Raw genomic sequence first — 18811 nt, 5'->3', positions numbered from 1 at the left:
CCTCCACCCCCCGCATGTTTCTGCCCCAATACCCCTCGCTCCCTCTCTTTAAGCGCTCACCTCGCGTATCGCGCTCGGCTCCTCTACCTACCAACCCCCTTTTCTAACGCGCGCACACACACACCCTCTCGGAGCACCTGCGACTGCGCTCGACCCCACAACAGATGGTGACCCCCCCCCACCACCACCACCACCCCCTACCCCCTACCCCCAACACCCCACCCTCCACCCCCCACAGCATGGATGGCAGGGCCCTTGGCAAACAGAGCTGGGTGACGGGCATGCCTTTGTCTGTGGCAGAGGTTGGGTACGTCGCTAAGGATTTCAATGACAACACTCAGTAGCCGGTAAGAAGCCATGGAGGGACCCCCCCCCCCCCACACACACACACACACACCCTTGTATACACGCACACACACACAGCAGCCATTGTTTCCTCCATATGGGAAGGTTAACATGTTGAATACAGATCCAGTGTCCAGCAGGACAATGGAGATGTTGTGGCAAGTGTCGCCCATGAATGGCGGAGGTAATGAAGGTATCAAAACAGATGACGAAGGAAGATCCACGTGCGTGCGGACGCGCACACACACACACACACACACACGCACACTAAAAACACAAACCCATACACAAACATGCCGCATTATCTCCTGTGCAGCCTTATTGTACATTCATCGGTGGGGTGTAAGCCCATTAGAGTGGTGTTGTGTGCGGCTAGAGCCGGGCATTCAGTGGGCAGGAGGATAATGGGTATTAATCAGGGAAAAGCCTGGCCATATGTCTGTTTAACGCAGGAGAAGGCTGCTCCCTAAATGTCGGCTCACTACTAAAACAATTAGCCTCATTTCAAACAGCAGATAGCTTAACAGTAGTTGAAGTGTGTGAGCATGCAGTGTGTGTGTGTGTGTGTGTGTGTGTGTGTGTGTGTGTGTGTGTGTGTGTTGGGGGATTATAGAGGAAAGTATATACACAGCTGAAAGGTACACCATTTTATGTTTGTTTAAGACAGGCAGTGTGAGCGGTTAATGTTGTACAGGACACTGATACATTGTGTGTGTGTGTGTGTGTGTGTGTTCAATACGCATGTGTGTGCCTGCGTGTTCAATTTCTCATTAAATGTCACAGTCAATTTTTTACATTGGCTTTATACCGTCTGACTCAAACTGACTCTATTGGCTGCAATGCGTTTTAATGCTCTGAGTTGTTTTTTTTTACGATGGATTTTTTCTTTCTGCCAGCGATGTTATTGTCCATGAACTTGTTTTCATCCTATAACCAAGCAGGATAAGCCATTAGGCAGATGGTAAGGGGAAGTCCCACGAGAGGACACGCACACACACACACACGCACAGACCCCGAAGACACCAGACTCCTGTCACAAACACACACACACACACACACACACACACACACACACACACACACACACACTCTCTACATGCACACAAAGACACCAGACCCCTGTTATGTAATCCACCAGTCACACTCCCCCACTGCGAGGCTCAGTCTTGGGCTGTCCCAACCCCAAAACAAAGTCATCAGTCTTCATATAGCCCCGTCTCATACATACTACACATACCTCTGGATCATTTATGTCCCGCTCCAGTAGATGGATGTGGTCTTAAGTAGCTCAATGGGCAGAGTACGGCGGTAAAGCTGCTAGGGTCGGGGTGTTTGATTCCCACTGGGGGCCATATTAAATGAATTTATTTGCTTGTGTAAGGTGTTATGGATAAAAGCGTACAGTAAGTAAGCTACGTTTTACAGCGGGACAAAGGGTCACGCTGCCGTACAGTAGGGTGCAGTCATCGCTTTTCTTACGTAAAAAAAAAAGGATTAATCAAAGTCATCAACAATGTGTGTTTTTATGTCCTGTTAATTCCCTTCCCGGCAAGTCTCTTTCTCCTTCCCTCTGTGAACACACTGTCGTCTCGAACGCCCCGCTCAGACCGTGGCAACAGATTTCTCTTTCAGCCCTCTCCAGCGAACGCCTGGCCAGACTCCTGAGTGGCACATATTTGGGCCGGAGCCTGGGCATCGGAGGCACAGAGGGACGGAAAAGGGAAGGAGGGAGAGAGGAGGAGGAGGAGGAGGAGGAGGAGGAGGAGAGTGGAGGAGGAGGAGAGGGGGAGGAGGACAGAGCCATGTGGCTGATGTTGGTAAACAGTATCCAGCCTTGTCCTGGCATCGTGGCGGGCGGCGCACAACGCCGGAGATATCAGGCGCCCAGGCCACACACAGACCGGGACAAAAGGTAGACACACATACAGACATTCGCTTTCATACACACACACACACACGCACACACACATGCAGGCAGAAATACACAGACTCAGACAAATAAAAGAAAAGACTCACGCTCGGTGTCTGCCACTCAGCAGCTGCTCCAGTTTCCATGGCAACAGCCTGAACAATGTAGGAAGAGCTGTGTGTGTGAGAGAGAGAGAAACAGAGAGAGAGTGTGTGTGTGTGTGTGGATGTGTGCTCCTGTGCACTTGAAGTGTGCGTGTGTGTGTGTGTAGGTGTGTGTGTGGGTGGGTGTGAGAGGCTACAGAGGGGGAGGTAGCCGCAGGGTGCTGAGACAGAGAGGATTCAGAAGACACTCTTTATTTCTTTGTCAGGATGAGTTCTGTCTTTCGGAGCAGCAAAACAAATAGAGAAATGTGGATGCAAATAGAGAAATAGACTGAGAGAGAGATAGAGAGAGAGAGAGATGAATGGATGATGACCAGGACAGAGCATGTGCCAACTCTGAGGGCAAATCTAGACAGAAAGAGAGAGATTTTTTTGCTTGTGCTCACAGTTTCGATGACGATAAATGATCCGCAACGACAAAGACAAGGATTTGACGATGTCTATTTATTTTTCAAAATGAGGTATTTCAAAGTGCTATGAGTTGCAGCACTAAATGTACATTTTAAAAATGAAAAAACAAACATCTTATATCCGTTTACCCAGTTCTATGCACCCGATAGTTACAAATATAAACAAAAGGGGAAATAAGAGGAGAAAGAAAAGGCCAGGTACATGAAGATAGAACACATTTTCTGTACAAAAGAATTATTTGAGATAGAAGAAAAAAAAATGACAAGATAAAGTGATATCTACTGAGAACTCATTTTCATACGAAAATATAAGTATCAAATTTAGTATGTATCAGGTTCACACTAAAAGCATAAAGGTGTGTAGAATTAGTAATATGGTACAATACAAAGAAGGAGAGAAGGGAAAAACAATATATTGTTATATTACAAAGTTTCATGACTCTCAAAAATCGAGGCCTTACAGTACTTTTTAAAGGTATATAAACTTCCAGTCTAGTTATTGGCAGCTTCCTGACATGTATAAAAACCCAAAGACAAAATGTATTACAAAACAAGGCAGATCTGAGTGTATTTTGTCTGTACAGTATTGTTATATACAAAAGTGTCGGCTAGCAAGGTGCACAGTTATACATCCATTGACTTGGTTTGAGCACCAGTGTGAGAGAGAGGAGTGAGAGAGAAAGGTAACTCTTGTAGTGGCATCGTTTGTGTGACCCATTGGCGCCTCCGTCGTCGCAGTCTCTTCAGTTTTGCAGTGGTGAAGGCAAAGTAAGCGTGCACTGCTTCTCTAAGTGAACTCTGAACTTTGAACTCTCCAAGCAAAGTGCCCTCTAACACCCTTATCCCTGTGGGAGTCACCTGATTTCCAGGCTGGTGTCACAGTGAGTACAAAAAAAAAAAAAAACAAGATACAAATAGAAATGATATAAAAGCCAGAGGAAGGGAAGACGAAAAGAGGTGTGTCCTCGCTCCTTTCGCCCTCCTCGTTCTTTTCTCTTTTTTTTTCTTTTCTTTCCTCAATGTGACTGGATTGAAAAAGTAAACCCTAAACATTCTTAACGTCAACAAATGTGCAAAAAAAGTGGCGGCAGTGAAAGTCCGAGTGTCCCTCCGGCACCTCCCCCCCCCACCGCTCCGTGTTTCAGATGGGTGTGTGTGTGTCGCATCTGAAGCCTCTTCTGAGATTTTGCTGTGTGTGTGTGTGTGCGGGTGTACAGAGATATGCAGGCCTATGTGTGTGTGCTTAAGTGTATAGGCCTATGTGTGCGTGCGTCTAAGTGTCTTTAAAGGTGAAGTGTAGTGTATCAAACAGAGTGAGTGTGTGAGGGGGGGTCGGGCGTCCAGGGTATATGTGAGTGTTTCTGTGTTGAAGCGGTTTGTCTGTTAGCGAGTCCTGGCCTGCTCCAGCCTGCGCATCAGCTGCTGCCTGCGGGCCTGGAGCCTGTCCTTCTCCTGCTGCAGCCTCATCTCCTCCGTCTCCAGCGAGCTCACGTACTCGGCGGCCTTCTTCAGGATCAGCACCTTGGCCGCCTTCTCGTTGTGCGCCAGCTCGGGCACGTGGTCGCGCAGCGTCAGGAAGCTGGAGCGCAGGTCGTTGCGGCGCTGGCGCTCCAGGATGTTGTGGTTGCGCCGGCGCTCGCTGTCCTCCGAGTCGGAGCCGCCGCGCGGGCTGCTGTCCCCGCTGTTGCTGCGCTTGGAGCGGGCCCCCGACGCGCCGACGGAGCCGCAGGACGTGGAGGAGGACGACGAGGAGGAGGAGACGGTTCTGGTGGGGGGTCGCGGCGCGTCCGAGGTCTTCTGCTTCTTGGAGGGCGGGGCGGGGTCGTCGTCGGAGGCGTACGGGGAGGGGGCGGCGTAGTTGTGCTGCTGCTGGTGGACCGAGCTCCGCTTCAGGATGAGCTCCTGCGGCGCCCGGCTGACGAACCGACTCACCACGCCGGACCCTGAGACCGCGCCCCCTGTCTTGGGACGCACGGAGATGGTGACGGTGCCCGTCGCCATGGGTGACGCCTTGGTGAGCGTGGAACGCCTCTTCTCTACGGTAACCACGTCGATCTCCTCCTCCTCCTCCTCATCTTCCTCCTCGTCCTCGTCCTCCTCCTCCTCTTCGTCTTCGTCTTCTTCATCATCGTCGTCTTCCTCTTCTGGGAAAGAAAGAAAAACACAACTTGAGTGACTTAATCGCTCTGACACACCAACTATTCCCACTGTCATCTATGTGTACCAGCAGGTGACAGGTGTGTAGGTTTGTGTGTGTGTGTGTGTGTATGCGAGCGAGATCCAGAGAGAGTGTGTGTGGGAGCGAGAGCATTGCTCAATGCTGTTTGCATAGGCAGAAACCCCTTAATGCTTAGTGTCAGTCACTCCTCCGCTAATCTACTCTGCAGGCGTTGACACGTTCAGTCTCACTGCCTACCAGACAGGCTGGATTTCTGCCTTTCATTCTTTCCCTCCCTCCTTTTCAACTTCTCCTCCTAATCTTCTCCGGTGAGAGGAGACAGTTTTAGTCTGATGCCTGCCGTCTATCAGTGCGGCTCCAGTCGCGCCGACAACGTGCGATAGCGGCAGAGGCATTAAGGAACTTTTTTAACTTGAACTGAACTCGGCTACAGCTCTCGCTCTCCCTCGTTTTCCAGCTGAGCTCTTCATCTTAATACCTGCGCCGAGTTGGGGCTGAGCAGCTGAGACTTATCACCGCCGACTGGCGCCTTTGAAGATGTGAGGAAGTGGCCAATCATGAGGCAGGAGAGTGTGAGGCCCAGTTAAAATGCCTTTGTGATAATGGCTCTCATTATCAGCTCAGGAGCATCTGAAGAGTGTGGCATTTTACAGCTTACAGTAACCCACTTCAGACACCGCTGCACCAGGATGCTGTCTCAACACACACACACACACACACACACACAAAATCTGGCACTGCCATCAAAACAAAGCCGGGCACAGCTGGGTGGATAAGGGGGCGTGGCTGGCTTTGCCACAAGTGAGGCTGTTTGGTGTTTCACTCTCAGAGCAGAACAGCTCATTTACTGGAGCTGTGAGGAATAAAAAATGGAATAAAGAGGACTGCTGGCAAGCCTCTGTCTGACTGTTGTGTAGAAATAAAAGATTCAGTGTAACAGTTGAGAAGTGTATAAAGAGCATGACTCCTAGGCATCTCTTTTTGTACCACTGCCTTCCATCTGTACATCTGATTTCCCGGGTAATCTCATTATGTGCTATTGGCTGCCAGGCTGAGGGGAGGCTATACTCTGCGCCCATGCAAGGCCTCTTTAATGGGCAGACCAGGCTATCTGTGCGGATAAACCTGCGCCGCGGCCTTTCAAGTCCGCGGCGTCTCTTTGATGGGAAGGTGAGGAACGCGTGTAACAAAAAAAAGAGAGGCGCGTCTTAACGCTGCGAGCGGCGGAAGAGTCCCGGATCGGCATTGTGCGCAGGATGGCGGGGCGGCAGGCGATCGGATCACCACCCCTTTAAGCCTGGGTGCTGGAGCGGCGCCAGGGAGACAGCTGTCGAGATGGAGCGCTTGTTCAAAGCTGTCACCCCCCTAAAGAAGCAGGGCCCTCCTCCGGCCCCCTTTCTTTTCGGCCCCCGGTCCAGTCGGTGGGGGTGTTTGGCAAGGCTGGCTGAGCCTGCCCTCTGTGCCAAGCTGGAGGCCTTTGTACTACTGTTTCACAGCGAAAACACACTGATAAGGACTCGTGAGTGTTTGTTTAGGGGATACGTCGACAATAATAGACGGCAGTTGAAGTCTTGAGCCGATTAAACGCAGACAACGCTCATTTCCCAATCTAAACGTAAAGCCCCTTCTTCAATGCATTGCCCTTAAAGAAGAATCACTAAAATACTTAGTGTTTGTGGTAGCCTAATCAATAGTGAGTTTATAGTTACTTTAGTGCTTAAAGGTGCCAATCACTATAATATTCCTATAGGAACTTATGGTTTTGTTGTATCCTTCTAGAATTTACCATGGATTACTAAGGTTCTTCTTCGTGTATGGAGTAATTTTGTTCATCCCTCAGCTCGCCTACATCCCAACTCCAGGCGGCAGTTACACACTAAAATATGTGACAGCAATTTCTCACCCACTGCGCGCAAATGGTCCCTTAATCCATGCGTAATCAAAGCCTCCACGGAACCATGAAACAGACACTTTATCAGCTCATCGGTTTATTTAGCACCTTCTTCAGCTACGAATGTTTATCTTGCCCCAGACAACCTGGTCTGGGTGCAGTGTGTGTTGTCTTTTTGTTTGGCTCCGATGCCAACTGAGTTCGTGAGGCACACAATTCCCCATTTTACTGCCATCTGCCGGATGAAGAGCCTGCTGATTACATAAACCTCGTTCACTGTGTCACTACTCCAGTGTGTGTGTGTGTGTGTGTGTGTGTGTGTGTGTGTGTGTGGAATGTAACAAGGTAATCCGATTCTGGGCCAGTCATATGAACAAGCTCCAATCGCCCCAATTAGGTGGGGGTACTGCAACTATAATAATAATATATATATTTTTTAAAAGCAATAAAAAAAAAAACAGTAATAATAATGATAAATAAAAATAATAATAACGTAAGTCTAAATGATAGCTGGGTTTGGGGTGTAAATATCTGGTGTTTGTAGGTTTTGTAGCATCAGCTGTTCCAAAAACGCAAACAAAGGCTTTTTTACGCATCTCCAAATGCTTACCAGAGTCACTGGGAGCGCTTTCGTGGGCTGTGGGAGTGGGTACGGTCCCGGATGAATCCCTGCTGCCGTTCCTCTTGTTGACAGGGAAGGGGAACACTACCGCGGGGTCCACGCACTCTGACACCGAGCTGCGGCTCACCACCTCCGGCGCCTTTACGCACACGTTCCTGCTCCCCGCCGCGGCGGTGGAAATAGCCTTGCCGAGCTTCTCCGTGACCACCCGCTCCAACTTTTCCCTGGCGGAGAAGCCACTCCACATACAGTCCTGGATGATGATGCTGTTGGGGTTCGTACTATCCAAAGCGGAGCCGAACAGGTCCCCATCGTCGGACGCCCCCCAGATATCGTCCTCGGGCAGGAGCAGCAGCTCGGAAGCCCAGTCCAGCGGGTCTGCTAATCCGAAGCCCAGGGGGTCTGCGTCCGCGGAGGCCGTCGCCGGCTCCCCCGGTAGCGCCGCTCGGCTCGGGGAAAGGGGCGGAGTGGGCAACAACTCGAATTTCTTCCAGATGTCCTCTCCCGGTGGCGCAGAGTCGGGGCCACAGAAGTAGAAGTCGTCCTCGTCCGGGTAGAAACATGGTTGTAAGGAGTCAAACTCCAAATCGGAGTTTTTACTTATGATCGCCGGCATTCTATCCCGCAATCGGAAAACCTGCAAGGGAACAAAAGATACTTTAGTCGCCCATAATGAAACAGCGTCTCTTCCCGTTCCCTCTCTCCCCGATCACACCTGAAAACTACGCCTGACTCCCAAGCCCACACACAGACACACAGTCTACTCCACTAAATTCCACAGGCACTCCTCTGTGGTTCTTACAACCACACAAATCTCAAAGGACAATGTGCGTAAATGTGACCCTGACGCACAAACGGTGTGCAAATAAGACGCATTGGCTCGCCACTCACTAAACACGCCAGTAGAGCTGATTAGGATACAAAAAGCATGTGTGCAGCAAAATAAACGGAATGACAACAATTCAGTGAAAAAGAGACCAGGTTTTGTGTGGGGAAAAATGCGAGAAAATAACAAGCAGCACCATTATCCCCCCCCCCTCCCTCCTGAAATTGGGAGATGCTCACCTTGTCCTGACTTGGGATGATGATGTGTTAATATTTTCGTCTCTCGCAGTCAGTAATACAGACACTAGATTTAGAGCAGTCATCTACTTTGGGAGCACAGACAGTCCTCTGACACACATTGTGCCTGGTTGCAGAGTGTTATACACTGAGATCTGCGGGAGGAGAGGAGACTCCTCCCTCCCGGGCTGGGGGGGAGGTACTGTCGGGCTTTGGGTTTGATGCGGCGCGGGAGACAGACTGGCTGGGAGCTTTCTTTTCCCTATCTACTTTCAAGGTGAATCGAGAAATAGCCTAAATATATATATATATATATATACACACAAAAATCTTACTTTATTGATAGCTGTAGGGGAAATTGTCTTTTCTCTTACCCCGTTCCTACACAGCGAGGTCAAACCAAGGATCGGCTATAGAGCAGACCAGTCCCTGGAGGTAGGGGTTCAGTGTTTTTGCTCAAGGGCACTACAGCAGAGTGGAGGCTCGCCGACCGGGGGCTTGAACCGTCCAGTTGAACAACAGTCCCTATAGGCCCCCCTGCGGCCCCGAAATAACGCCCATTATTCCCCATGAATCTGTCATTATTTTTGTTGCTTCACAGAATCTGTTTCAGAGTAACTGGATGTTTTCTTGTTTATCAATGCTAAAAAAAAAAACAGCCACATAGACCTGGACTCTAATCAAAATGCTATGAATTCTGATAGTAAAAATAATCACATAATAATTATAATAGCCTAATAATCACAGTTTCATTCCATATGAACACACATATGGCTTATCGTTACATTGAAATGATCTATAGAGGTTCCTATATAGTAGTCGTCCTCAAAGCCCTTTCCCCTTCTCTTGCCCGTACAGCTCTAATATCATTTTGTCTATTGTCTGAAAGCTACCAGCATCCCAGGATGAAAGAGTTGGGCTCACTGCGCCCTCCTACGGACACATGCGGAACAGCAGGTAGAGGCGCGCACCATCACTAAATAAGCTGGGTCAAGCCTGCCAGACAAAGACAGAAAAACACCAAACACTACCCGATTTTTCCTTCAAAATAAAAGCACCAAAATTGAAATTTAGGGGAAAATAGAGCAATTTTGTGCGGAGCAGCATAATCTGACATGCTTCCAAATTGTCTGGTTAAAATTTTGAAATTAAGTCTTTGTGACTTATTGGTAGCCTATACATATGCCATTTTGCATTGGTCCATATGGCTGTGAATGTATGCTGCAGAAAGGACATTTTGAAAATAGAAAAATGAAGAATAGTGCTTTCAGATACCCCCCATTGGTAATTGACGCTTTGGTCGTTTATTTTAGTCAAAATTCCGTCGCAACACGTTTGTCAACAACGGTTTTATTTTGAAAGTTGTATCCGGAAGTGTTTTTTTTATTTTAGTGTTGCTGACTTGACACTGGTCCAAGAAGCAGAGAGCACTCATGTCAGTCAAGCGCGACGTCGATTAGCGCGACGCTGAAAGGAATGGTTATTTATTATTTTTTCAGTGTATCCACCGCTGCAAACATAATGATAGCTGTGGGGCTGAACCTCCCGAGACAATGGGCTGTGTGACTGAGGCGCGTTCAGCTGTCTCCGGGATAAGACAGGATCCGAGAAGAGCCATGTTACGTAACCGCAAGCGGTGGTTGTAGCCTGGAGTCATTCCCATTCCCTTTCCTAATGACAGCTTTGGAGGAATGGCGCATCTGTAATTACGCGCGCAGGCACAGGCGTACACACGGTCCGTGATATTGACTTGTTCAGGGAAAACGGTCACCAAACGGATTCCGTCTGAGTGCCAGCTGCATGAAAGACAGCCTCACTTCCCGTTTTTCCAGCTAGACAAAAGAAGTTGATAAAAACAAAGGCTTAAATGTTTTTAGAGGTATTATAAGACGAAAAAACCCTTTGTATGTGTCTTATTTCTACGCCTCTAACTAATTCTACAAGCCTTACCTATAGTACATTTTAGGAGGATACTATAACAGCAAAATTATAAACTAGGATAATAGCCTAGATTATTATAATATTATAATCATACCACAGGAGATACAAATACCACAAAGCATGATGAGGTCACCATAAACTCACTTCTGCGTACCACAGACGTAATTCAACTGCCTATAGGAATATCATAGTGATTTTTCGTTGGGGGGTGGGGGGAGCTGAAACGGCAGCAGACAGCGAAAAGTGAGACTGTGCAGCTGTTTGGTCCTCAGAGTGGGAATGGCAGGGAGTTTCCTGGGACTGGATAATCAGCTCCCAGGAAACTGGGAGACGGTTTGGGACTCAGAAACTCCCTACAGTCCCCCCGGTCTGCTTTTACTTTCTCAAACTACTGTTCAGCGCTGACCTTCTAGCAGGAGCTGCTTCCTCTGTGAAATAGAGCAGAGAGTGGGAGTGAGAACAGAGAGAGAGAGAGGGAGAGAGAGAGAGAGAGAGAGATGTTGTTGTCCAGTGAGCATTGGGTGAGGACAGGAAGCCGTGTATGCCTGCTTGTTTTATATGATGCAATAGAAATAAAAACATGGACAAGAGGAATAGCTGGATGGGGAAATATTGGGCATCTCCTCCTGCAGTGTTTCTTGGCTGAAACAGATGAGTGTGTGTGTGTGTGTGTGTGTGTGTGTGTGTGTGGAGGGGGGAGAGGGGGGGACTGTAGAGGCTGCTTGCTACTACATATTCACCCTCACCCTGAATCAAACCCAAATTACAGAGCAACTGCTCAGATGTTGATATGATTACAGTGTTAGGCTATTTTTGTTTTGGATTCAAATCAGTCAAAACAAGACATTTTCATATTGTCTGCAGCTTTACTACAGAACATCAAGTTCCACTGTGTGAATGTGAGCAGGTGGAGTGTTATATACACAGGTGTTGGGGCTATGAATCTATTGCAAACTGTCAATGCTGTCATCATGATTGAAACACCTTGAAACACACACAAACACACACTTATTTACACACATTATTGTTGTTCAGTCAGTTACGCTGCTGTCTTGGCCAGGTCTCCCTTGCTAAAAGAGATGCTTATTCTACCTTGTATAAATAAAGTCTGTATTAAGAATAGACAGACACACAGAGGTGTAGGCCCGTCAGAGGTGGAACACCACTGGCGTCTTTGCCTGTTGTTTTTGTGACAATGCTGGAATGCCCAGTCTCCCCCCCCCCTCCCTTCACCGCTGGCCCGGGACATGGATGGTTAAGCAATTGGGCCAGTTGTGATAAAAGATTCATAAGTCCGCAGCGTATTGGGGGAAAAACAAGCATGCTCTGAGTGAGATCTGCCGCAGTGACACGGGCGCAGACTGGGCTAGGTCAGAGAGCACGCACGCCGCGTCAATGAGCCCTGTCAGACAAATGGAAATGAAGGGGGCTGCGTCGGAGTGTGTTTCCATAGTAAAGACAGAGGGACGCAGAGGTATACAGTCACCACACCCACTGACACAGCAAATATTCAGTGTCTGCACGTCTTGGATGACACTGACTTTCTCTCTGCTCTCTCTCTCTGTGGTTTGAAAAGCGATGCATAAACACATCAGGGCGGCACAGAACTGGAAGCTTCAGCAGGCCTGATAACGGAGCTGTGTAACTCATGCACATTTACAGCATATGTACAGTATATCACATGTATGTTGCAAGGTAACAAAATAAGAAATAATCCTGTGTAAAGATTTTGTGAAATGAGACATGCTTTGGAACCATGTGGGGCGCTTTTTCTGGCAAGGTTTTGGTCCACTCAATTACAACGTGAATTTAAACAATGGTAGCCATGGCTTAAAAATGAGTGAAGTGGGCTTGTGACTGAGAAGAGTGCCGGCTTGACTCCCTGGACCAGTGAGTAACAATTTTCCCTTCCTTCAATAACTATATTCAAGATGCTCTTGGGCAAGGCAGCACAAAACTAATTCAAGCAGCTCCCAGGTGTGAATATGTATTTAACTGTATGGGTGTGAAGTAAGGCGTTTGCTACATTAATAGTGCTTACATTTTTCATTTTAGGCATTAAGGTGGCACTCTTATCCAGAGCAACGTATGAGTGCAACAGTAGAATAATCTTAAATTCCTCGGTCAATGACTTTACAAGCAACCAATCGCAAAGGAATGCAAGGGTCTGAGTTCTAATGCCCTGACAATGCATGAAACAAAATAATCCTGTGACCCGAGAATGATCTTTTTCTTTTTCTTTTTCTTCCTTTCAGAATTTGCTTCTTTGGGACGTAGTCAGACTGATTTCATGCCAGGAAATCTTCACAATAAGTATCGTCAGAACCTCTCTCTGTGACAGGACTTCTTTTGTTTTCTATCTTTAGGCAATTATTCTGGTGTTTGAACATGTATTCCCAAGTATCTGAGTCACCCAGGTCTGTTGAGCAACTATCGCAGCTTAGTAACATGGCTTTAAAAATAAGCAGGGTCAAACATTTTCCAGGGTCAGAATGCCTTGAAAGGCTTTTGGCCCAAGTCAAGCCACAAGGCTTCAAGTACAAGACACCGTGATCTTGGTCGCAGTCTAATAGTTTGCCAGCAGAACAGTCTGTGGAAGGCATTAGCTCTTCTTCTTCTTCTGTAATCATGTCTGCAGTCAGATTCCACAGTGGCATCTCCTCCTCAAACAAACCGAGTCCGACAAGAGGCCGTGTTTGCCCCCGATCCAGACCATTAGATTTCTGCTCCACCGAAACCCTCCACCCCGGAACAGTGGAACCTACGTAACTTTCCCCCCCCCCCGCCCCCCCCATCACCTTCACCTCACCCCAAACTAAACCAAGCATTAGCTTTTATCCCTAAAGCCACTTAACAGCAACCCAATCAAACATCAGCCTCAGTCTGCTGCTTCAATCCCATTTTTACCATCTTGCACCAAACTTTTTGAACTCTCTGCATCGTTTCCTCAGGGATAACATGTATATCAGTTATCATTTATAGTACCAGAACGGTTAAATAAACACAGAAAAGTACTTTAAAGTCCTTTTGATACACTTTCTGTGATTAACAACAGCAGGCTCTAAGGTCATTAGGTTACTGTGGGTGGTTATGGTTACAGTATCTGCATCCTACGCTATGTGGAATCTGACTGTACACGAGCTGTAGATGATGATTCAGGTAAAAAGAAGCCCTTTATGTTTAATATTGCTGCCAGAAGTGACTTCATCACAAGGTTTTGCAAGACACGTACCCTTGTAGAGGAAAGCAGGAGCGAGTTGCAACAACACCCTCAGGAATTTGTACCACATCTTAATGACAATATTACAATGGAGCAACTCCGGCAAAGCATTTTTCACAGATTGTAATGTTATTTGGAATACAGGCCTATATCAAATATCATGTTCACAAAAGAATGTTATTTTCCCATGTAGCTAGTCTATTTTTGGATGACATTTTCCCATCAATTCTATTTTGGGAAGAATAAACTTGTTGAGCAAGTATTTTGGCCTTTTAGGACTTGCACGGTTCATATTGGATCTTTGGAGTGCCAGAAGTGTGCCTCAGTTAGGGAAGTGGATTCTGTCTTGTTACATCTTGCCTTCAAACCATACCTGCCTGTGTTTAGGTATGCCTACAGGTCTACCTGTACAATTAAACCAGCACATCAGATGATTCATGGACTGTATAAACATCACTTTTTCCACTTGAGTAATGCTTCAGAATATTACTCAGTTGCTGCCAGGATCCCCAGTGCGATCCATTCCACCCGGGCTAAAGCCTCCAGTTTCACAATGAAAAATGTGTTTGCAGGCAGCTGAAAATGGATATAAGAGCTCATTGCTCTTATGCAATTTGTTGAGTTTGGCAGCGTGTCTATTGAAATACAATAAGCAACAGAATTACACAGGTCCTGTGTGGCATGAAAGCCAATTTAAGTGAACATATTTCAACATGGACATCAGTTACAATATCAAGAAGCGTGTGAGTGTGGCCTCCGCCCCGTCAGCGCAGCCAGTGTATCATGCTAGCCTTGGCTAGCTGTAGCGTGTCTCAGTGTGAGGCGGGATAGGGGAACGCGTCCCCGACGGCTGGGAGGTTGGCCATTAAGGAAGCACCAGATGCATTAACTGGAAGAAGTGGGGCTCCCTACCACTGGACCAGGTGAAGAATGCGTAAAGAGATTTCACGCAGACGGCAGCCAGGCATCCGTTGTATGTGGGCCCTTCCTCAGAGATGAAACCGATATGCATGTTGAAGGTTTCTCATCCTCTGCTGAAGAGAAAGTAGAGAGGAGATAACTTTATTAAATGGGATGATTATATGGCATAATACCAGGAAATAAGCTTTTTTTAATAGGCTTTGATTTTTGCAATGCATATTTTTCACATTCCATTACAAAATCAATGCAATCAAGTGTAAAAATGTGAAATGGACATTCTCAAATATTTCTTTTGCAGTGTCCTATAGTATTGATTTCTGTTTATTTATTCATTGGATTGATCAGTTGCAGCGCTCACCAGTTCCCATTAGAGCGGAAAATGGGAGGTAATTGTGCGTCACTCCTGTTGCATGGATCACATTACCAGTTATGGATCAAGTCATGGCCGTGAATCAATGAGCTTGGCCCTGAAGGTGAACATCATTAGGGGGCTTGACAATCAACTGGAAGTCAATATCGGTGATGGATTAACAGCAAGGCACCAGCAATCTGATCCAGTCGGTCTGATCGGCCGTGTTTCACTATGAAAGAGAAAGCTTCTCCATCAGCTTTGCCCCGAGACGGTTGGACGCTGTGTCACGTTGAAATATGGCCCCCCTTTCTCAAAAAAAAAAAAAAACCTCTCCCGACTCGCCCTGGGAGAAACGTTTAGCCCGACTGTTTAAAGTGGCGCGCGTAAATTCAGCGCCGCCTGACAGCTTTACAGGCCTATTGTTGCTGTTTGTAAAAAATGGAGGCTTTGGTGAGTTTGTAGGGTCGTGAATCAGGGGAAGGAAGCCTTATGTGACTGATGTTGCTGTGGGGGTCACTCACACAGACAGCAGAGCCAGGCCCTGTTAAACGAACGCCGCTCTAATGAGCAAACACATGCTGGAATGATCACCCCTCTCCCTCTCTCTCTGTCCCTCTCTCTCTCACTCTCTGTCTTCATCATTTGCATATTATTGATGTATTTCTGATGCATTTCCCATTGTGTTGAAAGGTAACACTGTGTACTAGACACACGGATGTGTTGAAAGTGACGCATCCGTTTTTCATCCCGTGCGCCGCCGATCTCCCCCGACTGGTTAGTGCAGCTGTTAGTTAGTTTTGATAGTGGGACAGATAACAGATAACAGCTTTTTGCATGCTGATAACGTTTCCGGAGGCAGAAAGTTGATGTGGGCTCAAGGAGAAGAGAGGAGGGAGGAGGGAGGAGGGAGGGGGAAGAAAAGGAGAGAGATAGCGTCACGTTAAGTGACTCGTTCATTGTGATGAACACTGATCCAGATCGCGATACGGCAGGACTTTGTTTTGATTTGTGTTTAGCCCACACATTCACACACAGTTAGGAACACATGCGAGTACTGCATGTTCCAAGCTGCCACCCACACATGTAGGCACAGGTATTTAATTTTCTCTCTGTCGTTCACTCCTTCTGTCTTTAATCCGCGCATGTACACACACATATAAGCACACACACACAAGCCCTTGGCCCTAGTGAACCCTGTGTAGCCCTCCTGGAGGTCAATGAGCTCTTTTTAGCGCGCCCCCCCCCCCCCGCCCCCCGCCCCCCCCTCCTCTAGCCGTCTTTATCTCCCTGCATTTGTTTTGATCCTCAGGGGTCATTAGCCGGACTAAATGTTTGTCTGCTCACAAAGGGAGATGGTTAATATGTTTCAACGCATCCATTTGTCAGCTCTCTTGTCTCTTGGCTGTGTGGTGTGTGAAAGGGGAGCTCAGCGTCTCAACTGGCATTTCAAGACTTACAAGCATTTCAACACCTCCGGCAGGAGAGGCCTTTAGTGTGTGTGTGTGTGTGTGTGTATGTGCGCATATGTGTGTATGTGTGTGTCTCTAAACACATTCCTGTATGAGGGTTGGGTTCCCACCCTCCTGGTCGATATATCACCCCTGACATCATCAATGTGCAGTTTAAGGAGAAAGAAAATGGAACGTTGCACTTCCTGCAAACATGCTCTGTCCTGCCAGTCCGCTCCAATCAGATTAACATGACTTACGAGAATTAGGAAAGGGGTCAGAGACAAGAGAAGAGGAGAGAAGAGAAGAGCTCACCAAATTCAACTATAATGCCAACAACAAAAAAAATAGTAATTCTTTTCTTGAGAAGTGAGAAGAAGGAAACTGAGGCCGTAAATTAGCAGTGACCGTTTGTGTTGACAGGAAGCGGTGTTGTTGGCACCGTTTGAATGCTATCACTGCTGATTGGCTGAACCCTGGCCTAAACAGGAAGCCGGCGGTGCAGTAAAATGGCCGTCGCGGCAGCCTGTAGCTATCAGTGGTCAGAGGATCCATTTGTCTGTGCGATGAGTGATTCTTTCCTCCTGCACTGGACCCCTCTTGTGGTATTCAGGGCTCCAGGTTCCGCTCATAACTTTAGCCCTTATGATGTGCCATGTCTGTTGACACCGCATACGTGACCTGGATTTCTGTGTGTGCGCGTACGTGCATGTGTGTGTGTGTGTGTGTGTGCCTGTGGGTGCGTGTATGTGTGTGCATTTGTGTGCGTGTGTGTGAGAAGGTATAGCATGTAGCAGTATTGGTTGTAATAGTAGTTCTAGTAGTGCTTGCATTACAATTCACTACTAGTAGTAGTGGTACTAAGAGTAGTATTAGTAGTAGTAGTAGTAGTGGTAGTAGTAGTATTACTAGTAGTAGTAGGTAGTAGTAGTAGCAGTAGTAGCAGCATCAGTAGTAGTAGTAGTAGTAGTAGCAGTAGTGGTAGTAGTAATAGTAGTAGTTGTAGTAGTAGTATTACTAGTAGTAGTAGTAGCAGTAGTAGCAGCATCAGTAGTAGTAGTAGTAGTAGTAGTAGTAGTAGCAGTAGTGGTAGTAGTAATAGTAGTAGTTGTAGTAGTAGTATTACTAGTAGTAGTAGTAGCAGTAGTAGCAGCAGCAGCAGTAGTAGTAGTAATAGTAGCAGTAGTGGTAGTAGTAATAGTAGTAGTGGTAGTAGTTATGGTATTATTATTATAATTAGTAGTAGTAGTTAAAGTGGTGGTAGTAGTAGTAGTAGTAATAGTTGTAGTACTTCAGTGATCCACCAGAGGTAAATTCCACTTGTCACTGCAACACTACAGTGTGTTACCATGCACAGAACAAAGCAAGTGGAGCATCTCAGAAACAAAAACATCGAGCGTGTGCATGTGTGTGTGTGTGTGTTCACGCACGCTTGCCTCTTTGTACCGGCTTACCTCGGAGAAATTTAAATTTAGAGTTTATTTCGGTTTTATTAGGATACCCATCAGCTGACACAGCAGTGACAGCTTGTCTTCCCGGAGTCGAAGACATAAAACACACCATGCAGAACTTTAATGCATGTGCATAACAGAACAAATAAAAAAAAGAGCAGTTGCAGAGCATGCTCATCCCACAGAGTATTTGCATGATTACCTGAATTAATGAGTTGTTCCTAATGTATGTAAATAAAGTAGATGAGCATAACTACATGTAAATCCAATTTTGTTTGTCTGTCCCAACACGTCAATGCATGCGTGCATTATGGAGTGAACGTGCGTGCGTGTGTTTAAACGCCTCGCTGTTAAAAGGCAGTTATGTCCTAATGAGATGTAAATGACTGCGGGGGGTGGTCTCCCACTCTCTCAGTGGGACGCCACTCTACCTTTGAAGTCCTGATCTTGGGGGTCCCGGGGTTGTCATAGTGATGCTCCCCCCCCGTCCCCCTGATCCCCGTCCCCCTTCTCTCCAGAGAATTGGCTTTGATTGGAGTATTGACAGGCATGTGGCAGCCTCCTTCTCCCTCCTCTTCTCCTCCTTCTTCCCTGACTCCTATGATTCCTACCCATCCACCCCCCCACCCCCCCACCCCACACACACACACACACACACACACCCCACATCGTCCCACTTCTCCCTTGAGCTTCTTCGTAACAAAGCCCTAAGGAATCGGACGGCCTGCCACATCAAACACCACCGAGGAAAAGTATTGTTCTCCGCCGAGGAATATCAAGTCCCGGCGGCGTCAAACGCCCGGAGTAAAACAGAGAGTTCTTGTGTGACAATTTATGCAAAGCGCATTATATTTAGACGCTTTTGTTTTGAAGGTGTGTTTTGATGTTTTTGGAGG

General features: G+C 47.2%; 1 protein-coding gene across 3 annotated transcripts; it reads right to left on the bottom strand.

Moving 5' to 3' along the window:
- Nucleotides 1–2843: 2843 nt before the first annotated feature.
- On the bottom strand, nt 2844–8695 carry mycn (MYCN proto-oncogene, bHLH transcription factor). 3 transcript variants are annotated; one of them, XM_071920594.2, is made up of 3 exons: nt 8586–8695; nt 7509–8157; nt 2844–4972 (listed from the first exon to the last, which is right to left on the bottom strand). In XM_071920594.2, exons 2-3 carry the CDS (start codon nt 8134–8136, stop codon nt 4212–4214), a joined length of 1389 nt encoding a protein of 462 aa, XP_071776695.1. In that variant the 5' UTR covers nt 8137–8157; nt 8586–8695; the 3' UTR covers nt 2844–4211. The 3 variants fall into 3 exon arrangements, with proteins under 3 accessions (XP_071776695.1, XP_071776704.1, XP_071776722.1); XM_071920603.2 differs by having other exon boundaries at nt 2844–4969; XM_071920621.2 differs by having other exon boundaries at nt 2844–4969; nt 7518–8157.
- Nucleotides 8696–18811: the final 10116 nt, after the last annotated feature.

This window comes from Centroberyx gerrardi, chromosome 18, assembly GCF_048128805.1.
Source record: "Centroberyx gerrardi isolate f3 chromosome 18, fCenGer3.hap1.cur.20231027, whole genome shotgun sequence".
Classification (NCBI taxonomy): Eukaryota; Metazoa; Chordata; class Actinopteri; order Beryciformes; family Berycidae; genus Centroberyx; species Centroberyx gerrardi.
This window is presented reverse-complemented; position numbering and strand designations above follow the sequence as displayed.